This window comes from Pleuronectes platessa, chromosome 12 (genome assembly GCF_947347685.1).
Source record: "Pleuronectes platessa chromosome 12, fPlePla1.1, whole genome shotgun sequence".
Classification (NCBI taxonomy): Eukaryota; Metazoa; Chordata; class Actinopteri; order Pleuronectiformes; family Pleuronectidae; genus Pleuronectes; species Pleuronectes platessa.
The window spans coordinates 1789276-1813832 of NC_070637.1; the positions used below are offsets into that span (position 1 = coordinate 1789276).

Genomic DNA, 24557 nt, shown 5'->3' on the forward strand with positions numbered 1-24557 from the left:
TTGTTGGGTCTCATACTGTCAGCTGCCAGAGTTTTCAGACCTAAAATTCACACTGGTCTCTGCTCATGTCCTCCTTCACCACATGAGTCACTGTTCGCATAAAATATGTGCGATATGCACAACACTGTACAGGGAGACGCTGCATAGCGATATCGTTATATATCGCAATTTAAATCAAATAAGCTCCACTGCACTGAGGCGCATTCATCTGCAGGTCAACAAGTGACTCTGGTACTGTGATGTTTTCTAATCGCTCACTCTTAGAACTGAGCTTTATAAAACCTGCAGAATTCATATTCAAATTCCTGGATTAACAAGGCATCGCTTCTTTTGCAACAATGAAGTTACAACACTGCGTTATATCGTATTGAATTGCTATCGAGGAAAAGTTATATCACGGTAATGATCGCTGTCGTTTTATCGCCCAGCCATACAGTCTACAATACCAATTTTGCTTGAATATGAAAGAAATTCTCAGAGAACTAAGTGTAAACTGCAAAGAATCCTCTAACTTGGTGCATTATTGAAAATATCAATGTACAGTGGTGGCCAAAATTATTAGAACACTAGAGGTTTCAGTTGTTTTTGTTGAATTGGCCATTAAAATACCCATTAAACGAATGAAATATCTACAAAGTCATCAATTATTCTCTATAAACCATAGAATAGAGCCATCATAAGGAGATTTAGGTAATTTTCCTTACAAAAAACAAGCTAGGCCTATTTCACTGTCAATGTTTAGACGTACATAATGCCACCAATTCACACCAGAACCGAAAGGGGAGAGGTTGAAAAAGGAAACTTTCTGACAGACAAGTGAAGCATCTCAAAATTCTCAGTCTTAAGGATCGAAGAAAGACCTCACGAGAACTGCGTGATGAGATCAACACCACAATGACTGATGGTGCAACAGTGTCTTCAAGAACTGTGCGACGGAAACTGGGAGAAGAATGACTTTTTGGCAGAATAGCAGCAAAAAAAAACCTTACTGAGAGAGAAAAATAGAGTGAAACGCCTGAAATTTGCAAAAGGACACAAGAAATGGACAAAGGAAGATTGGTATAAAGTGTTGTGGACGGATGAGTCTAAGTTTGAAATTTTGGCGACAAGCGAAGAGTGTATGTTAGACGGAGGGTGGGTGAAAGATATAAAAATGAGTGTCTCTTGCCAACAGTTAAATACGGAGGGGGTAGTATTATGGAGTGGGGTGCCATTTCCGCCTCAGGAACAGGTGACTTAGTGAAAATTGATGGCTCAATGGATAAGAAAGTATACCACAACATTCTGGTGAGGCAAGGAGTACCATCTGGGAGTCGTCTTATTGAGCCTGGATTTATTTTCAAAGAGGACAATGACCCTAAACATTCTTCTAACTACCTGCGACAGAAGGAATCTGATGGAACATTGAAAATGATGGACTGGCCCCCTCAAAGTCCGGACCTGGGGTCGGATTTATAACCGTTGCGAACGCACAAAACGGGGCCTGACAGGTGCGTACGCCACTTCTCAAGCCAAAGTTGGGATTTATAAAAATGAACTTGACGGGAAAATGTGCGTATTTCGCCGGGGGTCGGATTTATAACCGTTGCCTATGCACAAAACGGGGGCCTGACATGTGCGTACGCCACTTCTCACGCCAAAGTTGGGATTTTTAAAAACTAACTTGACGGGGAATTGTGCGTATTTCTAAAGGCCTCTGTATGCTTCTCCGAGTCCGTTGCGGACTGACGGAAGGACGGAGCGGACGGACCCTTTTTGTTTTATAGTTCTACGAGCCTTTTTGTTGTGAAAACAATTCACCGCCAGAACAGTAGATGGCGCAACGGAAGTCGAGCTTAGAGAAGCCTACCTCATGAGGTATATAGAAGAAGTCCACGCTGGTTTATTTACGTCCTCCCGGCTCCTCACACACAGTGAACGATGGCAACTAACAGAAAAAGGCTGTTGATGACGCGACGGTTTTTTTTAAAATAAAGTGACACCCACAGGGTCAAAATGCTTATGTTATCCTGTCTTAACGTTTCCAAACTGCGTTGCTAATTCAACAGCTGCTACAGCTTGAAGCTACACGGAGGCAGCTAGCTTCCCCCCAGCTTCCACACACAGTCAGCAGGGACACCCGATACTAACTACTACTAAGTGTTTGCTCTAACCTGACGGTGTTTGAGAAACAGTGTCATGACAGCCGTGGGATTAAAGTCAGCTGGTTTTTGCGCTGTTCCCACCGCAGTTAGCATGGTGACTAGCCCGCTAGCCCCGTTATGAAAGTTCGTTATAACCGTATGTGACCGTACACACATGCTGTAAGTGCTCTAACCAACCACCGTCAGCCGGACAACGCCGCTGGTTTAACACACTTGTCACATTAATCATAGAGTCGTAGTTGTGATTTTGGTTTATTGTGATGTAGGGAATGGAACAGGAAGTTTGAGGTCCCGAAATGCTGGCGTTAGCGGACCAATCACAGCCAAGGGCTATCTGTGGGCTCTCCGCCATTTCGACATGTAGTTAGAAAAATGAGAGCTGCACGAAAAGCTCTCCGAGGAGCCGCGGAGAGGCCCGGAGAGGGCGTTCCACGTTGGAGAAGGCGGTCCTATCTGTCCGTGTCCGTCAAAACGGAGAAGCATACATTGGCCTTAAGCAAACTCTGACCCATGCGTACGGACGTTTTGGAGACGGGAAAGTGGCGATGCAGACGTGAGGTGGTGAACTGAAGCCTGATTATTTATCCAATTCATCATCTACATTAAAACCAACAGCTTAGTTTTGCTCGCGGAGTTACTGAGCTGAGTCATTAATAGTTTTGAATCATATCTTATAACACTGTGCGTGTCTCATCGATTCACTGCAGTGAACGTGACTGTGCCATCAGGCGCACAGAGCGCACAGAGTGATCAAGCGCACAGAGCGCACAGGAGATCCCTTATACGAAGTGAAGACATTTTCCAAATAATATCCCAGAGGAAGTGAGGCTCCACTGATGTGAGGGAATCTGTCCGAAGCTCTACATAAATAAATACTGCCGTGACAGTGGTGCGGGGTTCTGCGTGATGTGTGCATGCGAATGGAAGGACGAGGAGGAAGAGAGGGTTCAGCAATTTCTGTTCTCACACATTGTGTTATCCACAGCAGCGGCAGAGTGTCAGTGTATTTTCTTTATTAGTGACGTCACTGGTGTCCCATAAAGTCGCTCTTCACCTCCACCTCACTAACAAACACCTCGATGTCAGTGTCAGAAAGTTTCACTTCCTCTTCACATCGCTGGATGCCGTGCCTCCGTCAGGACTCACGGTGGAAACCCATTGGTCAGGAGCATCATTTAATTGCGTTCAGGTGTGCTTGCGCATGGTTTTATAAATCGGAATCAGCTTTGGCGTAGTCTATTTCCGGCTTTTGTGCGTACGCACACTTTTAGTAGGAATCCTACGCAATCCTTTATAAATCCGACCCCTGAAACCTATCAAGCGAATTTGGGGCGAGTTGGAAAATAAACTGGACAGATCTATTGTACATTCAAAGGAAAGCCTTTGGCTTGAGTTGCAGAAGGCATGGGATAAAATTAGTGTTGAAGTTCTCAGGAAATATATTGTAAAAATGCCAAAGAGATGTGCTGCTGTAATTGCTGCAAAAGGTGGACATACCAAATATTAAAGTTAAAAGTGGATAAAAACAGTAGGACTCACTTCATCTGTTATTTGTTTTGTGGTCAACAAAATGTTGACCACTCATAATTCATTATGTTAAAAGCAGCCTAAAAAACTCTCCAGTTAATCAAACAAACTCTAAGTCAACATAATGTACTGATCAGGTCCTAATAACTTGTGAGAGTGTTGGTGTTTATTTAAGTTTATTTACCCCCTCAGCGGCTGTGGCTGAGGGGGTAGAGTGGTCGTCCTCCAACCTGAAGGTCGGCAGTTCGATCCCCAGTCTGACCCATCTGCATGCCGGAGAAGTGCAAGTGTCCCTGGGCAAGATGCTGAACCCTGAATGGCATCCCATAGAATAACAAAGTGCTGCGAATAGATGCAAGGTACAAACCAACCGCTGCTTCTGCCCTGATCCTGAAGCAGCCTTTCAGACTTAGTGAAGTGAGAAGATGGCGGATGTGGGTGTTCTGTAGGCTGCTGCACAGAGGGAGGGATGATATTTCAGACTGGCTTTGAACATGGAGATGAGGAAGAAAAATATTCTGTATAACACAATCTACCCATCCCAGAAATGTTTGTGAATGGACCAGGGAAGTGCTGTGTCAAATTTGGTTTGATTTATAAATGTGATACGTTCAATATAGGGCCCGGACGATGTGTCATAAGGAAGGTGACTGCGCACAGTCAAAGCATGAACTCACCTGAAAAACCAGCTGAAGCGGAAACTCATCTAGCATAGGTAATCAATACCTATAACCTGTAACCTTTTTCCTGCTATTCTATTGATAATGGAGAAAAAAGGGATACCGTGATATTTCCTCTGACAATAATGGTGACCCCAAAATTCAATATCATCCTAACTAGGACTGTACCACTGTTCCAGGTACTCTATGTCAGAGACATCTGTGTAGATGCTGCAAGCTGCAGATCAGCCTGATGTATAATTTGTGTAACGTTAGTTAACTGTGTGTTGCAGAATAATAGTGAGGACTCACATCGTATATCTCCCAGTCCTGTGGTCCATGTCAGAGGTCTCTGCGAGGCTGTTGTGGAAGCAGATCTGATTGATGCCCTTGAGAAGTTTGGAGCCATATGGTAAGACAACAACCAGCATTTGTGTGTGAGTGAGCAAGAGAGAAAGTTGTATATGTTCATCCCATCTCAAACAATGTATCCTGTCTTTTAATTGTGGATGTCTGGAACCTACAGTACATGATCCCTAGCGTAGATTAGATGAGGACCCCTGTGGTAAAAATATCTGTTCTTGTTATTTTTTATTGCTAATCAGTGACACTGATAACACTTCACTGGAATATTTTTCAACATGATGCTGTCGACAAAAATTATGAGTGATGACTAATGATAAACATTGTTGTCTGGATATGAAATTATTTATTTTGGGGATATGAGATATTGTACAGCCCTAAATAGGACAGTTTTGGAGTAGCTAGTTCTCCTTACCTGGGTTACAGCTGAGTTAGTCATCAGCTAAAATATATTGGTTTAGCTTTTTTTTCAATATTCTAACAAAGAATGCGGAAATATATAAACTTTTTTAAGAGAAACATATGAACAGGCGCAAATGTATATAGACGCACCAAGTAAAAAAAAGAAAACACAGTGATAGTTTTAACTCGAAATTACTCCTTCGCCATTATTAACACTCCCTGCAGTATTTATTAACCTCTCACTCTCCTGAATGGAGCTTCAGAGAAAAGCATACAGGGAAAGACACACATACAAACACATACATGCATACACACAGAGGTTCTTTAAAGGCCTGTTCACTCACATTATTTCATCTTTCATTATTCTCTTTTATTACCTTACTGTGGTCTGTGAGGCTAATTCTCTTGGTTCAATGTTTAGAGCAGCATAATAATGAATAATAGCTATCAAGATCTGAGAAGAATTGAGTACTTAGGATTAAAAATCGATCCACTGATTGGAGATTTTATTTTATAGTGCCAAATCACATCATACTTAATCTCGAAGCACATAGTGAGGTCAAGACCGAACAATTTTAAAGGCCCGTTGAAGAGTTGAAGAGCTGCAGTATGTCTAGCAGAGGTGGAGTTTAGTGAAATTCCATTAGGTGGAAAAGATTTGAATGAACAATATGTGTATATCCTGTTATCCATGTTTGTGTGTGTTCTCAGTTATGTGATGATGATGCCATTCAAGCGTCAGGCCCTGGTGGAGTTCTCTGCATTGGAGAGTGCTGATCGCTGTGTGTCGTGTGGAGCCAAGGAGCCTGTATACATCGCAGGTTTGATTCTCATTCATTTGTGAATACAATCTCTTTGAAACGACTTGAGAGAATTTATTCACATTTGGCACAAACCTTCACTTGAGCTTGGATTTCCTCTTGGTAGCCCAAAGATCAAAGGTCACGTTGGCCTGACAAAATATGCTTGTGTTTTTCTTGAACATGATATCTTAAGAACAGCATTAGGCAATGTCCTCAAATTTGTTACAAACTTTCATTTGAACTCAAAGATCAACTGATTTGATTTTGGTGCCTGGAAGTCACAGGTCAAACGGTCAAGGTTACAATGACATCATGATACTGTGCTTTAAGGCCGATTTATAGTCGGTTTTTACGCAGGCACGCAAGCACGCAAGATAACGTGCCTCTTGCGTGCTTGCGTACCCCCTCTTTCGGCTTGCGTGCGTCCGCCAATTTTTCTCACTATACGACAAAGCTACGCGAGCCTTGCGCAGCCGCAAGGCTGTGATTGGTCTGCTAACTACATCCTTTCCGGAGTTGCATTTCCGGTTTCATGCCCCCATAATACCGGCAGAAACCACGGAAGATTTAGAAGAACGAATATGGACCATATAAAAGAGCGTTTGGCAGAAGAGATCCGAAAGTATGACCACTTGTATAACCCGTCACTGACTGGCGGATTTGTCCGCCAGAAAAAGGCTCTGAGGAGCCGCAGTGACGATGTAAATAAACAGTCGACGAAGAAAGAAAGAAGGGGTTTCTAAGGTCGTCTTCGACGAAACACGTTACTCCGCCTAGTGTTCTGGCGGGGAATTGCTTTGCAACATGCGCAACCCTTGGAAACTATAAACCAAAACGAGTCTGTCGATGCAACTGCAGTACTATAAATCGGCCTTAAGTTGTCAATGGTTAAGGTGACAGTGACCTTTTTATTAAAAATAGAAACTGCTCTTGTTGGCGGAGGCATACAACCGTAGTGTGGTAATCCTGATTCACTGTTGAAATTGCAAAAGTGCATGTGGACTAGGGATGAGTATCGTTTGTTTTTTATCCGATACCGGTAATTAACCGATACTTTTAAAATAATACAGGTGCCTAAGCGGTGCCTGAACCGATACTTTAAAAAAAAGGTGCACAAAACGACACTTGACGACATTTAAGAAAGGCTTTTTTTAATGCCAAATATATGAACTGTTTAAAGTAGATTATAAATATAAATAAATACAAAGCACTTTTTAACTTAAAACAATTGAATAATATATGAACTGTTAACAAAAGTTTACAATATACTTAAATAAATACAAACTTGCTGACAAGACTGATTAGTTACTGTACATGTGCTAATATGTAGCTTCCTGTATATGTTCATATGTTCATCAGGCCAACAAGCATACTTTAATTACTCCACATCCAAGAGAATCACCAGGCCGACCAATGCTGACAACCCCAACAGTGGCAACAAGGTCCTCCTGTTGTCCATACAGAATCCCCTCTACCCCATAACCACGGTAAACACACACTTTTTTCTCTCATATTACGTTATTAGATATTTAGACATTTTTGGTGATAGCGGTTCTACAGCGCAATCTTAACCCCTACAAGAACAATTGAGGATACCCTGCATCATAATAATAACAATGTAACTTTTACAATAAATACAAAAGGAAAAGGGACATTCTCAAGTCCTCTGTGTAATTCAGGAGGCTGGAAATCCAGCTGTGAGCCAATGTGGGATGGCGGGGCTTTTCAAGCCAGTCTCTGTAAAGTCATGACTAGTCTCAGGATTGTGGTGTAGAGAAGAACCAACAGATCAATTATGGATCCTGCAGAAAGAGCCACCTGGTAGATCTGACTGAAGAGGGAGGCCCTGGGGGTTAACTGCTGCTGGGATTCAAGCTCGGGTCTGATCACCCATTGCTGGGTTGCCTGCGAAAGGATGTCTGATATTTGAGAAAACCTGAAACACTCAAGGACCCCAGGATACGTCATTAATAATGCAACCACAGCATCTAAAGGATGTATTATTGTATTTTAACCACAAGGGTACACATAAATAGAAATCTATTGTACAATACAAAATGTATTAATTGCTTAGAATTAAAATTATGAATAGATAGACTAGACCGTATCATTTGATATTTTAATGGAAAATATAAAGTGGAATTATAAAAAGAAATTCCGATGAAATATTAAGCATCATCTAATAAATTAAATCAATAAGAGGTTAACAAAAACATCATAAATCAGTCAAGAGGTACAGGAGAATTTGCCTTCCTTTACATTTGGATTTCCTTCCTGCTTTAACTTTTCATGTTAGCTATAGAATTTCTTAAACTATTTTCTTCTCCTATTGTCCTCTCCATTAGGCTTTTTCCTTAAAATGTTTTGGCCTTGACCCAGTAAAATAAGACAAAAAGCTAATTTAATATAGCAATTTGGTCAATAAACGAACATTAATACATTTCTTGACAAGTAATTTATCAACACATAAATAAATATAAGTCCTTTCTAGACCCTGAACTTCATTACCCACGTTTTCCACATAAGTGTCATGCTGCAGCGTGTGAAATATCCCAATTGACTTATAGTCAAGGAGCTTGTTACGAGGTTATGTATTCCTCAGTGTTTTCTGTTTGCAGGATTATGCAAAAATGCTGAAACGATTTCATTAAAATTTTGTGGAGGGGTGAGGCATGACCCAAGGAAGAGCCCACTTAATGTAGATCCGGGTGAAAAGGATATCCAGGAAAATGTTCTCACTTTCTTAACATGGCGAAATAGGTTGATAGCCTTGGCAGATGCTACCTTTCCATCATGCATGTTAAGACGCAGTGCAACTTTGGAAACTTTCAGATTGTGGAGAGTATTCAATTTTGTTCTTTTTTTCCATTTTGGTTCAGGATGTTCTGTACACTGTGTGTAATCCCATTGGCAGTGTGCTGAGGATCGTTATCTTCAAACGGAACGGAATCCAGGCCATGGTGGAATATCCTTGGTGAAAGTGCGAATGCGTGTCTTTACATTCTGTGTAGATTTGTGTGTTGGAATGTGTCGTTTCCTCTCCTTAATGCTACTCTGCCAGGTTTGAGTCAGTTCAGTGTGCTCAGAAGGCCAAAGCTGCACTGAATGGAGCTGACATCTACGCTGGTTGCTGTACACTCAAGATTGAATATGCAAGGGTAAGAAATGCAAAACAAATTAATAGTCATAAATAGGGTTGCAAAATTTCGGGAATATTCAAAGTGGAAAACTTTCCATGGGAATATATGGGAATTAACGGGAATTAACGGAAAAAAACTGGAAATTGTGTGGGTAATTTATACTAACTGTATTTACCTATTCATATACAGACATAAATATAGACATTTTGTTGTCATAGGCTGATTTGAGCCCTGAGGAAACTTTGGGAACTTGACTATATGCTTCTGGATCTTTGTGTCATTCTCAACATAGGTCTTTGCACAGTATTTGCAAATGCACACAGCCTTTCCTTCTACATTGGCTGGGGTGAAATGTCTCCAAACATGAGATAGTGCACGTGGAAGTGTTCTATAGAATAAGATGAGAAAAAAAGCTTGTAAAAAAAACACTAATGCAATGCCAGAGATATAAATAGTTGGCCAAACAATAGGAATCGTCTTTAAAAATGTTTACAATTGATGGATAAATGAATAGAAAAAGGCTAAATGGACAGATGAACAATCCTCAATCAGCATGTTAATATATTTTCCCCAGTTATATCATCGAAACTTACCTGACTATTCCTGCACACTCCAGCAGGCCTCAATAGCCCTGCTGTAGTGTGCAGGATGCTGGGAATTATCTGTACATGTGATGGAGAAATGCACAGTGCAGGGTTGAAATTCAACGTGCAGCGTGTGCTGCATTCCATACATCTTCAGATTAGAGTTTTGAATAACGTTTTTATTGCGCAGCGTTTAATTTGAGAATATATTTTTTTTTTTAATTCCCCAAATTGCCAAGCTCAATATTCCCATGGAAAGTTTCCGGAAAGTTTTCGAAAATTTACCGAAATGTACTGCAGTTGCAAGGTTTTCTCCAAGAAGACGGACAAATAAATTAATTGTAGGTTCTTAGTAACGTCTTTGAGTGTTACATTAGAGTAATCAAGGTAAGGCCTAATAACAAAATGAAATGTTTTTTCACAGGAATGTAGAAATGGCCTTTTGGTATAAAATGCTAATAGACAAGGTGCGATTTGCCGGAGTGACTGGGGGGTTGTCCCATATACAATACATAATACAAATCTGAGTAAATCGCTGCAACATAACAGAAACAACATACAAATCAGAAATGGTGTCGAAGGAGAGAATTTGTTCAAAGTGCAGACAGCTGTCTGTACACCCAACAGCCGAGTGTGAAAGAGGACTCAGTGCCATAAACAATACAAAATGTTGATATGAACCACCACAAAATGACTGACATTATTTTCTTAAATTGGTCAAATCTTTCTACATAGCTTTGTGTATTAATTTACTCATTCAGCTCCTCCTTACTCCGCTTGCTCTCTTTATTCTTGACATTGTCATCAGTGATTAACAAAATCCTTTTGCCTACATGGATGAGTATGTTAATAAGAGACATAGATTCTCATCGGAGGGAATCATAACCTTTATCAGCTGCTGAAGCCATATACAGTGCCTTGCATAAGTATTCACCCCCTTTGGACTTTTCTACATTTTGTCATGGTATAACCACAGATTAAAATTTATTTCATCGTGAGTTTATGTAATGGACCAACACAAAATAGTGCATCATTTGGAAGTGGGGGGAAATATTACATGGATTTCACAATTATTTACAAATAAAAATCTGAAAAGTGTTGAGTGCATATGTATTCACCCCCTTTACTGTGAAACCCCTAACAAAGATCTGGTGCGACCAATTGCATTCACAAGTCACATTTGCAAGTCACATAATTAGTAAATAGGGTCCACCTGTCTGCAATTTAATCTCAGTATAAATACACCTGTTCTGTGACGGACTCAGAGTTTGTTGGGAAGACCAAGGAGCTCACCAAACAGGTCAGGGATAAAGTTGTGGAGAAATATGAAGCAGGGTTAGGTTATAAAAAAATATCCAGAGCTTTGAACATCTCTCTGAGCACCATAAAATCCATCATAACAAAATGGAAAGAATATGGCACAACCGCAAACCTACCAAGAGGAGGCCGTCCACCCAAACTGAAGAGTCGGACAAGGAGAAAATTTATCAGAGAAGCAACCAGGAGGCCCATGGTTACTCTGGAGGAGTTGCAGAGATCTGTCCACAGGACAACTATTAGTCGTCTACTCCACAAATCTGGCCTTTATGGAAGAGTGGCAAGAAGAAAGCCATTGTTGAAAGGGATCCATAAAAAATCCCGTTTGGAGTTTGCCAGAAGCCATGTGGGAGACACAGCAAACATATGGAAGAAGGTGCTCTGGTCAGATGAGACCAAAATTGAACTTTTTGGCCTCAATGCAAAACGCTATGTGTGGCGAAAACCCAACACTGCCCATCACCCTGAGCACACCATCCCAACAGTGAAACATGGTGGTGGTAGCATCATGCTATGGGGATGCTTCTCTTCAGCAAAAATCTGATGCAGTCTGCAAAAGACTTGAGACTGGGGCGGAGGTTCATCTTCCAGCAGGACAATGACCCTAAACATACAGCCAGAGCTACAAAGGAATGGTTTGGATTAAAGAATGTTAATGTCTTAAAATGGCCCAGTCAAAGCCCAGACCTCAATCCAATAGAGAATCTATGGCAAGACTTGAAGATTGCGGTTCACAGACGGTCTCCATCCAATCTGACTGAGCTTCATCTTTTTTGCCAAGAAGAATGGACAAACCTTTCCATCTCTAGATGTGCAAAGCTGGTAGAGACATACCCCAAAAGACTTGCAGCTGTACTTGCAGCGAAAGGGGGTTCTACTAAGTATTGACACAGGGGGGTGAATACTTATGCACCCAACAGATGTCAACTTTTTTGTTCTCATTATTGTTTGTGTCACAATAAAATTTATTTTGCACCTCCAAAGTACTATGCATGTTTTGTTGATCAAACGGGAAAAAGTTTATTTAAGTTTATTTGAATTCCAGTTAGTAACAGTACATAATGGGAAAAAGTCCAAGGGGGGTGAATACTTATGCAAGGCACTGTATAATCAACAGACACACTCAGCAAAAACACTGCATGAAATGAGCATTTTAAATTTAATAGCAAGTAAAGTAAATTTTCTTAAGGTAAATTTGTATTGTACTTTTTGGTATTCTACTTAGTTTCATTTAGTAAATGACATGTTTACAAACCTCATTGTGCATTTTTATACTGAGATCAATCCGGTAGAAATTGAAGAAAAGCTTTTACTTGCTGTATTCTATAGAAATGAAATCAAGCTACTTACCGCTTATTTTGGATAGGCCATTTCTTGGACTGCTTCAAGTGATTAATGAGGCTCAGATGCAGGTACCTAGGAACCTAGGTGCTAGGAACCTGCAGAGTAGAAACCACGCCCAAGACCAATCAGAACATGAATTCACACATTCCTGAGGAGGGAGGAGCAGCCAGGGAACCGACCATGACACGCGCAAGGTCCCCTCTTCCTGCTCAGCATAATTTAGAGCAAACAACAAAGGCTAATTACATGACGGAGCGAGAATGCGAACCACGGCTGTAACAAGGGTGACAACAATACTCTCCCTATGTAGGCATGCAGGGTAAAAATAGTTTTTGAGAAGATATTCTTATTAAACCCGGGCTTGTTTAATATATGCTGCTCAATATACTTTTCCGGGTGAATGAGTGCAGTTTTTCTGAAGACCGATGATGTTTTAAGCAGTATAATTCTCAATACCAGATGCTTGAGGGAGGGTCGACTCTAAACCCTGGCTTGTTTCACCAAAACATTGCTTTTTATCCAAGAAAGTGAGAGATCCTTCTGGCAGAGATATTTATTCTATATGGTCCAGAGTGAGACAATTTTCCAAATCTGTGGAGTGCGACTAAAATGTTTCCTTTGTCGAACGGGTGTGCCTAAAATTTAGCTGGTGTGTCTACATATATTTTAACAAGGCGTTTCACCTCTGTCATCTGTCCTCTGCAGAGTTTACACTCACACACAAAGGCCCCGCCCCCACTCACTTACTCTGGGAGAAACAGACAGTGAAGCAGGGATGACAGAGGAGAGGCTGTGAATTATGCGGGATATGTCAAACAGTGGCGACAAAAAGTTTGTGCCGTGACGTTTCAGAGTCTGTCTGGTTGTGATCCCTAAACTATCCTGCTGACCTGTGCTCACTTTACTTGGGCGGATCCAGTGCTAATGATGGGTTGTGAGAGATGTTTCTTCAGTTTCACATGCTGGCTCCTATCAGGAAGTCTGATCCACCTGCAGATAGAGTCAGGCATGCTAAGCTGTGAGAGCTTGTAATGAAGCAGAGCAGATATGATATTGTTGAATGCAGAGCTGAAGAGCAGAAACAGGATCCTAGCCTAAGTTCCTGGGGAGTCCAGGTGCCAGAGGATGAATTGGAGAGCCATGTTATCGCATCGTCTACAGATAAGTTGGCTCTGTATGTGAACTGTAGAGAGTCTAGGAGGAGGTTGGTGATGTCCTTGAGGTGGGACAGAACAAGGCCTTCAAAAGACTTCCTTCCCACAGAAGTCAGTGCGTAGGTCTGTAGTCATTAAGTCCTGTGGTCCTTGGTTTTTGGGGATTGGGATGATGCAGGAGGATTTGATTTTAGTATATCTGCATAAAATAGTACTTAACAATACAGTGTGGCAGAGATGATATTACTTATGTGTGCAGTGGATACAAGTGGAGCATGAGTGCATCTCGTGTATATCTGATACATTGAACTGGATCCTAAACAATTGTTTATCTTTGTGTCAACAGCCAACACGTCTGAATGTGATTAAGAACGACAATGAGAGCTGGGACTACACTAAACCGTATTTGGTCAGACGAGGTAAGATACGTGCCGTCTCCCTGTCTCTCTCTTTTGATCTCTCTCATTTGTCCACTTAACTACACTGGATTGTTGAGGGTAATCCAACTTTTTTACAATACAAATCATCCTATGATGTTGAAGGTAGGGCTCACTGGTGGCACATTACACTGCTCTGTAGCCTTTCTTGATTCATATTACACCAGTAAAATGATCATATTTTCAATAGACATTAGGGAAACTGTGTCCAGATCTTCAGTCATTACGGGTCAGTCTTTTACCCGGATTAACAGTAGTCATAACAGACTGGACCCTAGACTTCCATCACACCAAGACTCGTCTGCCTACTGTCTGTTCATCTCCAATCTTCACACTCTCATACCGGCCTCTCACAAGCCTGCATCTGCGCTTACCATGGGGGAAAGAGAGAGAATCATTGAGGGAGAGAGAAAAAATGAGAGAGGGATGGACGTCAGGCTGACCATGCACAGCATCTTTCTTTCATCTTCACCCTCTGCAACCAAGAAAAAAGAGAGAGGGAGGGAGAAAAAGAGATGGATTTCACTCCTGCAGACCACCATGCAGCTGCTGCTTCAACATGCCCAGGAGACATCAGCCCCACCTCTGTATGCTGGACTCCAGTATTACTTCCTTCTATCTATCTATTCTACCCTGTTTTTAAAATCCTCTCCTGGCTGAAGAAGTAGTCTTGCATGACCTGATGTTTGGTTCACACATTGTGATAAACCCTTCAAGGCCTCTAGATTCTAGATTTTACTCTCAATGGTTCTTTGATGGCGGTCTTCCATACATTAATGAAGATGTACTCTAAACTGCTCTTTTTCATTAGTTACACTTCACAGTGTGGACCCGACATACATGTTGTTATTTGAATCTACAGGATGGAAGTCCATCTTAATCTTTGCTATCTGTCAGTTTACTCCATTTAGGGCATTAGACTTTCAGTGGCACAAAACATGAAAATAATTGTATCATTACAATATAATAATATTAATAATCAACATTGATACATTATTGAAGATGTACATTTAAAGCAGGGGTTTTCAACTGGTTTTGTCCGGGGGACCACCATTCTGACTAGGAAGTAATCCGCGGCCCACTGATGTGCCTACGCGCGCGTGCCTACGTGTCTGTGTGTGTGTGTGTGTGTGTGTGTGTGTGTGTGCGTTCGTGCATCTGGATAGAAGGAAGTTTTAACATTTGGTTTTCCATGTTGGTTTTATTTAAAAACCTCAAACAAATCTAGATATATCTACTTAACAAATCTAGAAAAATCGGTGTAAAAAACAACCAAAATGGTTGATTTTCAGTGCTAAAGAATTGAAAACAAAATTAAAATGCAGTTTGTAGTTGTACTGCATCTCAGAACCATATGTACATCAATATATTACGTTTATGACTTAAATGTACAGACATGTAGCTGAAATGTTGAGAGAACGTTAAAGTAACGGTGATCAATAACAATCATGGTTTGTGCCAGTTGTAGGGGCGTGCTTAGGCCCGATTTAAGCTTGTCTATTTATTCTGTTGGGAGAACTGCTACTGGATAGACGTATGTGTTATAACTCTATTATAACTTTATTGTTTTGGCTATTATGCCAATTTATTTTTCTCATTACTAAGTATTTGTTTTTCACTCTTTTGTTTTATTTAATATTTTCATTATTAATTCTCCCCTTTTGGGCCTTCTTTTTGGGAAAATAAAAATCCCATCACACAAACTACATCTCCAACACCTCCTGAGAGTTTTTCTACCTAGGTCAACTACTCTTCTACATCTCCCTTTAACACGCATGCACAGGGGAAAACAACTGGCAGTTTCTAGCCCCAAGCCGGTTTCAAGGTTCCCCTCATCACCTTTATATTATTTTAGACATATTTTTCTTATTTTAGATATTTTTCACGATATTCAAGAGTAATCTGGAAATGTTTTGAAATATCAAAGTTAATTTCGCGGACCCCCTGCAATGCCGTCGCGGACCACCAGGGGGCCGCGGACCCCTGGTTGAAAACCCCTGATTTAAAGGATCAAAGTAAAACAACAGGGGTTGGTGCAAAATATTGGGGTAATCAGGGTGAGCCTCTCACAGCCTTCTAAATAAACATGATTCTAAAATGATTTAATTCTAACATTTGTCTCTGAGTCAGACTGGAAGTAAATACAGAATATATCTGGTAGCAACGGCCATGATGCTAACTTATTGGCATCTACATTCGGGTCACCTTGCTGGCTGACATAATCACCCTTTACAACACTGTTCTCAGTTGTCACATTCTGTTTATGTTTGGTTAATTATCCTGCACACATAGTCTCAGCTCCATTGTAATTTAATAGAATAGTGGTTTCAGGAAGATAACCAGATGCTATGGTTTATTGCAGGTGGACCTCACATATGATAACTCCCCAATTAGGAATTTATGTGGTCCAATTGATTCTCTCTAGGTGAGCTGAGTATTTGTACAGGCAGCCTCATTCTTTTCTTTAGTCGGTTTTAGTGAGGTGAAAAAAAAAGTCTCCAAGATGACAGTGTTGATAAGCACACAAAATAAACCTGGATGTAGATCCCTCTAAGAAATCTTAATGGCCTTTCCAGCTCTAGTCAGACTTTCGGTCTTAGATTGACATGACCCATGGAGCCACAACAGCTACATATAGTAGAAATACACCAAAATTTAAAATATTAAAATTATCCTTTAAGATCGTTAAAGATCGACTATGGTAAAGTACTGCTGAAAACAATAATATAAACAATACTGTATGTAGACTGAATAAATGTATAGAATAGTGTGATTGTATGTGTGCATGCATGTGTGTGTGTGTGTTTGAATGAGTAAAAGACAGACTAATTTGCTTTAATTTAATGTAATGTTACTGATCATTTAAATTACCATATCTTTCTTTATACCCTATGTAAATACTGCAATATGGTGAAAAACTGTTTATCTTGAAGCCCACTGATCTGAATCACCTGTTTGCAGTCCCTGTATATTTAGAGGTGTGCATGGATGTGGCTTTTATAAACCAGTCCTGATAATGTTGAATGGTTGATTTTTAATACAAAAGATTGAATCAGTGACTTCATAAAAAACAAGGCCAAACAACAGTCCTACTTTAATTTCAGTAGTGACATTCTATGTTATCTATACATGGCACTGTGTACAGGGAACTATTCAAAATGGTATTTTTGTGCTAAGATTAATGTTGGGGTCTGTTTATTCTTAATTAATTAAATTCACAAAGTGAGATTACCTTTCCCCAAGTGGCATTGAGGATTGGTCCAAAACTCTGTTATTTATGAAATATTCACTAAATAAATCCATAATACAATGTTGTTTGTTTTGAATGGGGGCTCATTGCAAGGACATAGATTGGGACAAATCACCACAACACCAGGATCAAACTTTATTGGCTTTTAAGGAGGGACTCTATCAGGTTTCCAACAAGCATGTTTCCAAGTGTTGGGAAGTGCTCTTGTATATGTGAAAACAGTAGAGTAAAGCCTTAAATCTCTGTAAAGGGAGCTGTGTCTGATAAGTCTGAAGTCTGATAGATGACTTCAAGTGATGCCACTTAAGTCTGTGTGGGTTGGTTCTGAAAACTACAAGTTTTAGTAAAAAAAACAGGTTGTGAAGTGAGTACATCAAACCTCAGTCACCCACTGTTACCTCTCCTACAGGCTCTGACCTAAATTATCTCTTAAAAGTAGTTTGACAGTATTGTAAAAGTACAATGCAAGTGCAAAGTAATAATGTACATGTACATACAGGTCTCTACTGTAGTGCTGTCGTTCCCCACACCCCTGCCCCGACCAGTAGGCTCATAAAGTTAATCATCACCTTTCCCAAGTAATATTCAAACAAACTAAGGTGAAAATCTTTCCATTCAAGTTGTTGTGCTCACACACACATGCACACACACCCAGACATGGGTGAAAACAATTATCTGTTGCACGTAGGGTAATGAAGCATGAATGAGAACCATAGAATCAACAAAATCCCAGTTTAAAACTCAAGCATGCACAGCAGTAATCTATAACATAGACATCTAATTACAATGGAAAATATGACAATACTTGTGTTGTAAATTAAACTACTTGCTGTAAATTAGAGACTGAACATGTCACAAAAATACTAATATTGACTATTCATATTAATCAACCTAAATAAAGGGCAAGTGTTTTAGACATTTTCTTTAGTGTAAAGATCAAATAGCCACATCACATAAAGAATCGTGTCTTGGTGGCTGATGCAATCAGTAGCTGAGCTCAGTGGCATATGTGACTAAGCAGATTATCAGAGAAAAGAGTCAGTGTCATTTCAATGGGCCTCCAATGTAATATATAGTTTGAGTATTTACTTCTGTATTTAATGCATTCACTGTTTTTTTGATGAGACAATGTGTGTGTTTGACAAACACAGTGATGATGGTAATATTTGTATCATTATGATAATAATGTAATGCAGGTTGATGTTCTTTCGTGCTGTGGGAGAAAAAGGGGAAAGCTTGATGCCTCACAGGTACTGTCTCTTTCATATCTTTGTTTAAGTGACCTCTGTATCATTACAACTGCCTCCCTCTGAATAAAACTACCTTAAAGCTGTTTATTTCTTATTTGCCCACCTTCATCACAACGATAAAACGTGAAATTTTAGCTCTGTGTAGAAGAATTGTCCACACGTGTGGATTATAGAAATGACTTTCTTACCACACAATCCTGGAGAACAAGCTTGTGCCTTCTGCCTTCTAATCTTTGAATGATAGTTTGTAGCACTGCGACCGAAATGACAAATTATATAAAAGTCCCATCTTTTTCTTGAGTTAACACTAATGTGAGATACTAAAACTAACAATGTCAATTGTTGTTAAAATATTCAAAAGAATGTCTTTCAAAATGCATAACTAAACGACCCCAATAAACCACAGACAATACAGAGAATTGTTTAGATAATGAAAATCGTTCAGACCATTCATACAGCCTCATTCTTCACAGCCAATTCTTAGTCCCTTAAACTTGGATAATTTTTTTAATGGATGAGGGTTAATGCATTCAAGCAGATTTTACTTGAGAAATGCATTTGCAGTGCCCACAGGATTCTACCAAGACTGTTTCATGTTCAATTTCACGAACAGACTCCTGAGATGCAGCAGGCGCTGTAGAAAGTCCATGATGGCTTTTGAAATGTATCATTATTTTCCAGATTATGTGATTCTTCTGACTTTATCATATCATACTGGGGCGGCTTGCTGACAAGTAGGAAATGCCACGACTTCTAAGACCTCCATGTTGGTGATACTTTGTATGACTAGAGAGGATCTCAGTTGCTGAGTAACAGAGTGTCAACAAACAGCTTCAGCAGTGATATGGTTGTCACAACAGAAGAGGGATTTCATCTGAAGACAAAGCTGTACTTTGACCACTTGATTTACATTCTAACATTTACTTTTGATTGTGGGCTTTAGGTAGTGACCAGCGAATGCCATTGTTTTCACAGAAGGCTGTGGATTAGGGGAACAGCGGTCGTCCTCTAACCAGAAGGTCGACAGTTTGATCCCAGTCTTCCTGATTTGCATGCCAAAGTGTCCTTGGGCAAGATGCTGAGCCCCGAATTGCCCCTCATAGAAAAAAAAAGAGCGTCCCATAGATGCACTGTATTGATGTTTGTGTAAATGGGTGAATGGCAAACTGTACTGTAAAGTGATTTGAGTGGTCTTCAAGAACAGAAAGTGCTATATAAATAAAGACCATTACTATTTAGCATTGTGGAAGCAAGCACAAGAAATTTGTTTAATTTGTAGTGGGGCTGGTTGTTACGGTTTGGTGGAGGAGATGGACCCAGGATGCAGAGGTTACAAACAAAAAGGTATTTAATATAATAAAAGGGTTTAAACAAGACAAAAACAAAACAGGAACACTAACATAAGTGACTCTGGCGACAAGGCGCACGGAGAACAAGGAACGAGGAAGCTGGTCGAGACAGCAAGAAACAAACAAACCTAAGAAGACTTCACGTAGAAACGAGTAGCACAACAACGAGTACAAACCGACAAAGGGCTTGGGGAACACAGAGGCTTAAATAGACACAGAGGGAAGGCAGGAACAATTAACCACAGGTCAAACACATGAGGACTGGGAAGACAATCACCGAAAGGAAGTGAAGATAGAAACCACACACAAGGGACAGATACTACAAAATAAAACAGGAAACAGAAAATACACTGAGGAGACTGAAATTAACAAACTAAAATGACAGGACACCACAGTACCCCCCCCCCTCAAGGACCGGATTCCAGACGGTCCATAACCAAGACGGGTGGGAGGAGGGGGGAACCGGAGGAGGGAATCCGGGAGGTGCCCAGGGTCTCCGGCCGACGGCTCCGTGGCCGCTCTGAGGCTGAGCACAGAGGCTCGTGAGGACGGCGCCGTGGCCGCTCGGGGACAGAGTTCGGAGGCTCGGGAGGGCGGCGCGGTGGCCGCTCCGAGACAGAGTTCGGAGGCTCGGGAGGGCGACGCCGTGGCCGCTCCGAGACAGGGTTCGGAGGCTCGGGAGGGCGACGCCGTGGCCGCTCAGGGACAGAGCCCAAGGGCTCCGCTGGACGACCTGGAGGCCGGTCAGGAGCCAAGCACGGAAGCTCCTCCTGCTCCTCAGGCGGGCAGCTCGAAGACCGGTCAGGGGCAGAGGGCAAGAGCTCCGACCTCAGCCCCGGACGTGGGGCAGGAACCGGAGCTGGCACCGCAAGGACCTCAGACGCTGGAATCAAAGTGGCGTCTGCCGGGACCCTCCTGCGCGGGACAGGGAAAGGAGCGGGGACAGGAGCAGGTGCAGCGAGGACCTCTGACGCCGACACACAGGAGACGTCAGGTTGGAACCTCCTGCGCGGAGCAGGGATTGGAGCCAACGCCGGTGTGAGGATCTCCGACGCTGAAACACACGGGACGTCAGCCGAGAGCCTTCGGCGCGGAGCAGGCACTGGAGCAGGGAACGGAGCAGGCACTGGAGCCAACGCCGGTGTGAGGATCTCCGACGCCGAAACACAAGGGACGTCAGCCGAGAGCCTCCGGCGCGGAGCAGGCACTGGAGCAGGGAACGGCGCAGGCACTGGAGCCAACGCCGGTGTGAGGATCTCCGACGCCGGAACACAAGGGACGTCAGCCGAGAGCCTCCGGCGCGGAGCAGGCACTGGAGCAGGGAACGGAGCAGGCACTGGAGCCAACGCCGGTGTGAGGATCTCCGACGCCGAAACACAAGGGACGTCAGCCGAGAGCCTCCGGCGCGGAGCAGGCACTGGAGCAGGTGCTGGAACAGACGCCGCTGTGAGGACCACTGACGTCGAAGAAAGAGAGACATCAGCTGGGGGCCTCCGGCGTGGAGCAGCGACTGGAGCAGGTGCTGGAGCAGGTGCTGGAGCAGGTGCTGGAACAGACGCCGCTGTGAGGACCACTGACGTCGAAGAATGAGAGACATCAGCTGGGGGCCTCCGGCGCGGAGCAGCGACTGGAGCAGGTGCTGGAGCAGGCGCTGGAGCAGACACCGCTGGGACTGGAGCTGGGTGCGGAGCTGGCACCGCGAGGATCTCCGACGCAAAAAGACAGGGGATGTCAGCCGAGAGCCTCCGGCGCGGAGCTGGGACCGGAGCAGGTGCTGGAGCAGGTGCTGGAACCGACGCCGCTGTGAGGACCACTGACGTCGAAGAAAGAGAGACATCAGCTGGGGGCCTCCGGCGTGGAGCAGCGACTGGAGCAGGTGCTGGAGCAGGTGCTGGAGCAGGTGCTGGAACAGACGCCGCTGTGAGGACCACTGACGTCGAAGAATGAGAGACATCAGCTGGGGGCCTCCGGCGCGGAGCAGCGACTGGAGCAGGTGCTGGAGCAGGCGCTGGAGCAGACACCGCTGGGACTGGAGCTGGGTGCGGAGCTGGCACCGCGAGGATCTCCGACGCAAAAAGACAGGGGACGTCAGCCGAGAGCCTCCGGCGCGGAGCTGGGACCGGAGCAGGTGCTGGAGCAGGTGCTGGAACCGACGCCGCTGTGAGGACCACTGACGTCGAAGAATGAGAGACATCAGCTGGGGGCCTCCGGCGCGGAGCAGCGACTGGAGCAGGTGCTGGAGCAGGTGCCGGAACAGACGCCGCTGTGAGGACCACTGACGTCGAAGAACGAGAGACATCAGCTTGGAGCCTCCGGCGCGGAGCAGGGACTGGAGCCGGTGCTGCAGCAGACGCCGCTGTGAGGACCACTGACGTCGGTGAACGAGAGACATCAGCTGGGAGCCTCCGGCGTGGAGCTGGGACCGGAGCAGGTGCTGGAGCAGACGCCGTTGTGAGGACCACTGACGTCGAAGAATGAGAGACATCAGCTGAGAGCCTCAGGCGCGGAACAGGGGACTGCGACCCAGTCGGGACTGGAGGTGGCTGGTCCCTGTGAGCATGCTGCTGGAGGGATTGGCTTCTGCTGGGGATCCCCTCTCTCCAAGGTCCGCAACCCGCCAGAGGAAACCCCTTGAGGTTGCGGGGTCCCCAAAAGACCCCTCCGCTTCCAGCGTACAGGACTACGGCTGGGGCTGGAGGGTGGTGCCTGCGAGCTGGCCTTAGAGATGCGGGAGCACTGCTGCGACCTCTGCCACCAACCGCAGACCTCTGCTGCAGGCTGCGGGGTCCACCTCTTGCCAGGCGGGTTCCGTAAAACGGGTTAGAGGATGGGACTGCATGGCTGCGCAGCTTCCTCAACCTCTCCTGCACCTCCGGAAGGTATGGCACGGTGTGGCTCACCCAAGGGCGATCTTTAAGCCAGGCCTCCACCACCAAGATCTCCCTCAGGGTCTCCCCAGGGTCTGAGGATCCATCCTCCAGCTCGTACACCAAAAACTCAAAATAATAAACTTTTTCAAAAAATAAATTAACCTCTGCTGGGTCCATAGTTTGGTCGGTTTGTTCTGTTACGGTTTGGTGGAGGAGATGGACCCAGGATGCAGAGGTTACAAACAAAAAGGTATTTAATATTATAAAGGGGTTTAAACAAGACAAAAACAAAACAGGAACACTAACATAAGTGACTCTGGCGACAAGGCGCACGGAGAACGAGGAAGCTGGTCGAGACAGCAAGAAACAAACAAACCTAAGAAGACTTCACGTAGAAACGAGTAGCACAACAACGAGTACAAACCGACAAAGGGCTTGGGGAACACAGAGGCTTAAATAGACACAGAGGGAAGGCAGGAACAATTAACCCCAGGTGAAACACATGAGGACTGGGAAGACAATCACCGAAAGGAAGTGAAGATAGAAACCACACACAAGGGACAGATACTACAAAATAAAACAGGAAACAGAAAATACACTGAGGAGACTGAAATTAACAAACTAAAATGACAGGACACCACACTGGTTTCTCTATTAGAGACAGGGTGAGGAGCTCAGACACATGCATGAGACTTATTTCAAGTGGTTTGGGAATCCAATTAAGAGGCCTTCTCTTAAGGTTTTCCATGTTTTTATGTCCAACCAGTGTACCAGGACTCAGTCAGAATAACCATAGGGATTATTCTATTGGAGGAGGCTGTGACTGAGGTTCGTTTCAAAGTCAGTGGTTACATTCTTGGCTCTTCCAGTCAAAGTACCCTTAGTAAGACAGTTTACAGAGCTTTGGATGGAAAAAGCACTATGAATGCAGTCAATTTACCATTTAGCAAGGTGGTCTTGGGATCCCTGAAGGAGCTGGAGTTTTGGGCTTGGGAGAAGCATGTTTAGACTACCTTTTTCATCTATTGTCAAAGTGACGAGTCATAAAAGGAGCAGGAGACGATGCAGATGGTTGGAGCTGTTCAGAAAGCAAGTTGGACATAGGGGCAGAGCCATTCTGCACCCCTCAATAGGCAGAACTGAAAGGACAGACAGAGGGCATCTGCTGGATGACTTGGAGAATAAATGTCGGATATATTGCCTAGCATAGAATTAGACTGTTAGATGCAGGTTAGATGTTTGCAGTGGCTACCTGCCGGAGAGCAAATATGATGGTAATGGGTGACTAGGAACCAGGAACTGTAATCAGACTGCAGACTGGATATCCGGAGCTGGTTCTGGCCAGACCATAGAATTGAGCTGGGAGCCACCAGCGGGGGATTGGGAGCAGATGGCGGCCAGAGTGCCACCTTGGGATTGGGAGCACATGTTGACTGCAGAACTGCAGAACAGCAAAAGGTGTCAGCTGGACTGCCGATACTACTGATGATAGAACAGGAGCAGGTGTTGACAAATGTACAAAAAGCAGGATTCGTCCAAACTGAAAAGAGGAACCAATGTCAGCCAGGCAGCTGACTGGAAACAAGGAACAGAAATGATCGACTGCCGACTGAAAATGAGGATCAGCTCAGGCTCTATTGTGCTGAGTAGCTTTGAATTCTGAGGTTGAGGTATGTGGTCATAGCTGGGACCCTGGAACTGAGGTGTGGACTGGCTTTTGATTTGGCTGGATGGGCAACTGGGTGTCTTAAGGACTGACAACTGGGTGTGTCAGCTGAGCCTCCTAGTGGCAACAGAAGCGATGATGCTCTAGTTTTTGCTCGGGGAAATAGCCAGGAAAGTTCTTCTGAAAGACCTCCTAAGGTTCTTTCAGATTTTCAGTCTGACCGACTGATGGCCAGGGATGGGGAAAGATAATTCCAAATATATTTTAAAATAACATATCAAATACCCTTATCGTAAGT

At 43.4% G+C, this 24557-nt stretch overlaps 1 protein-coding gene across 1 annotated transcript in view; it reads left to right on the forward strand.

The window, feature by feature from the left end:
* LOC128453481 (heterogeneous nuclear ribonucleoprotein L-like) overlaps positions 1–24557 on the forward strand; it is a 52661-nt gene that overhangs the window by 16468 nt on the left and 11636 nt on the right. Inside the window, exons 2-7 of the mRNA XM_053436404.1 lie at positions 4624–4742; positions 5807–5916; positions 7258–7385; positions 8778–8872; positions 8960–9056; positions 13784–13856. Of these exons, the coding sequence (XP_053292379.1) occupies positions 4624–4742; positions 5807–5916; positions 7258–7385; positions 8778–8872; positions 8960–9056; positions 13784–13856 (622 nt within the window). The remainder of the gene's footprint in view (positions 1–4623; positions 4743–5806; positions 5917–7257; positions 7386–8777; positions 8873–8959; positions 9057–13783; positions 13857–24557) is intronic.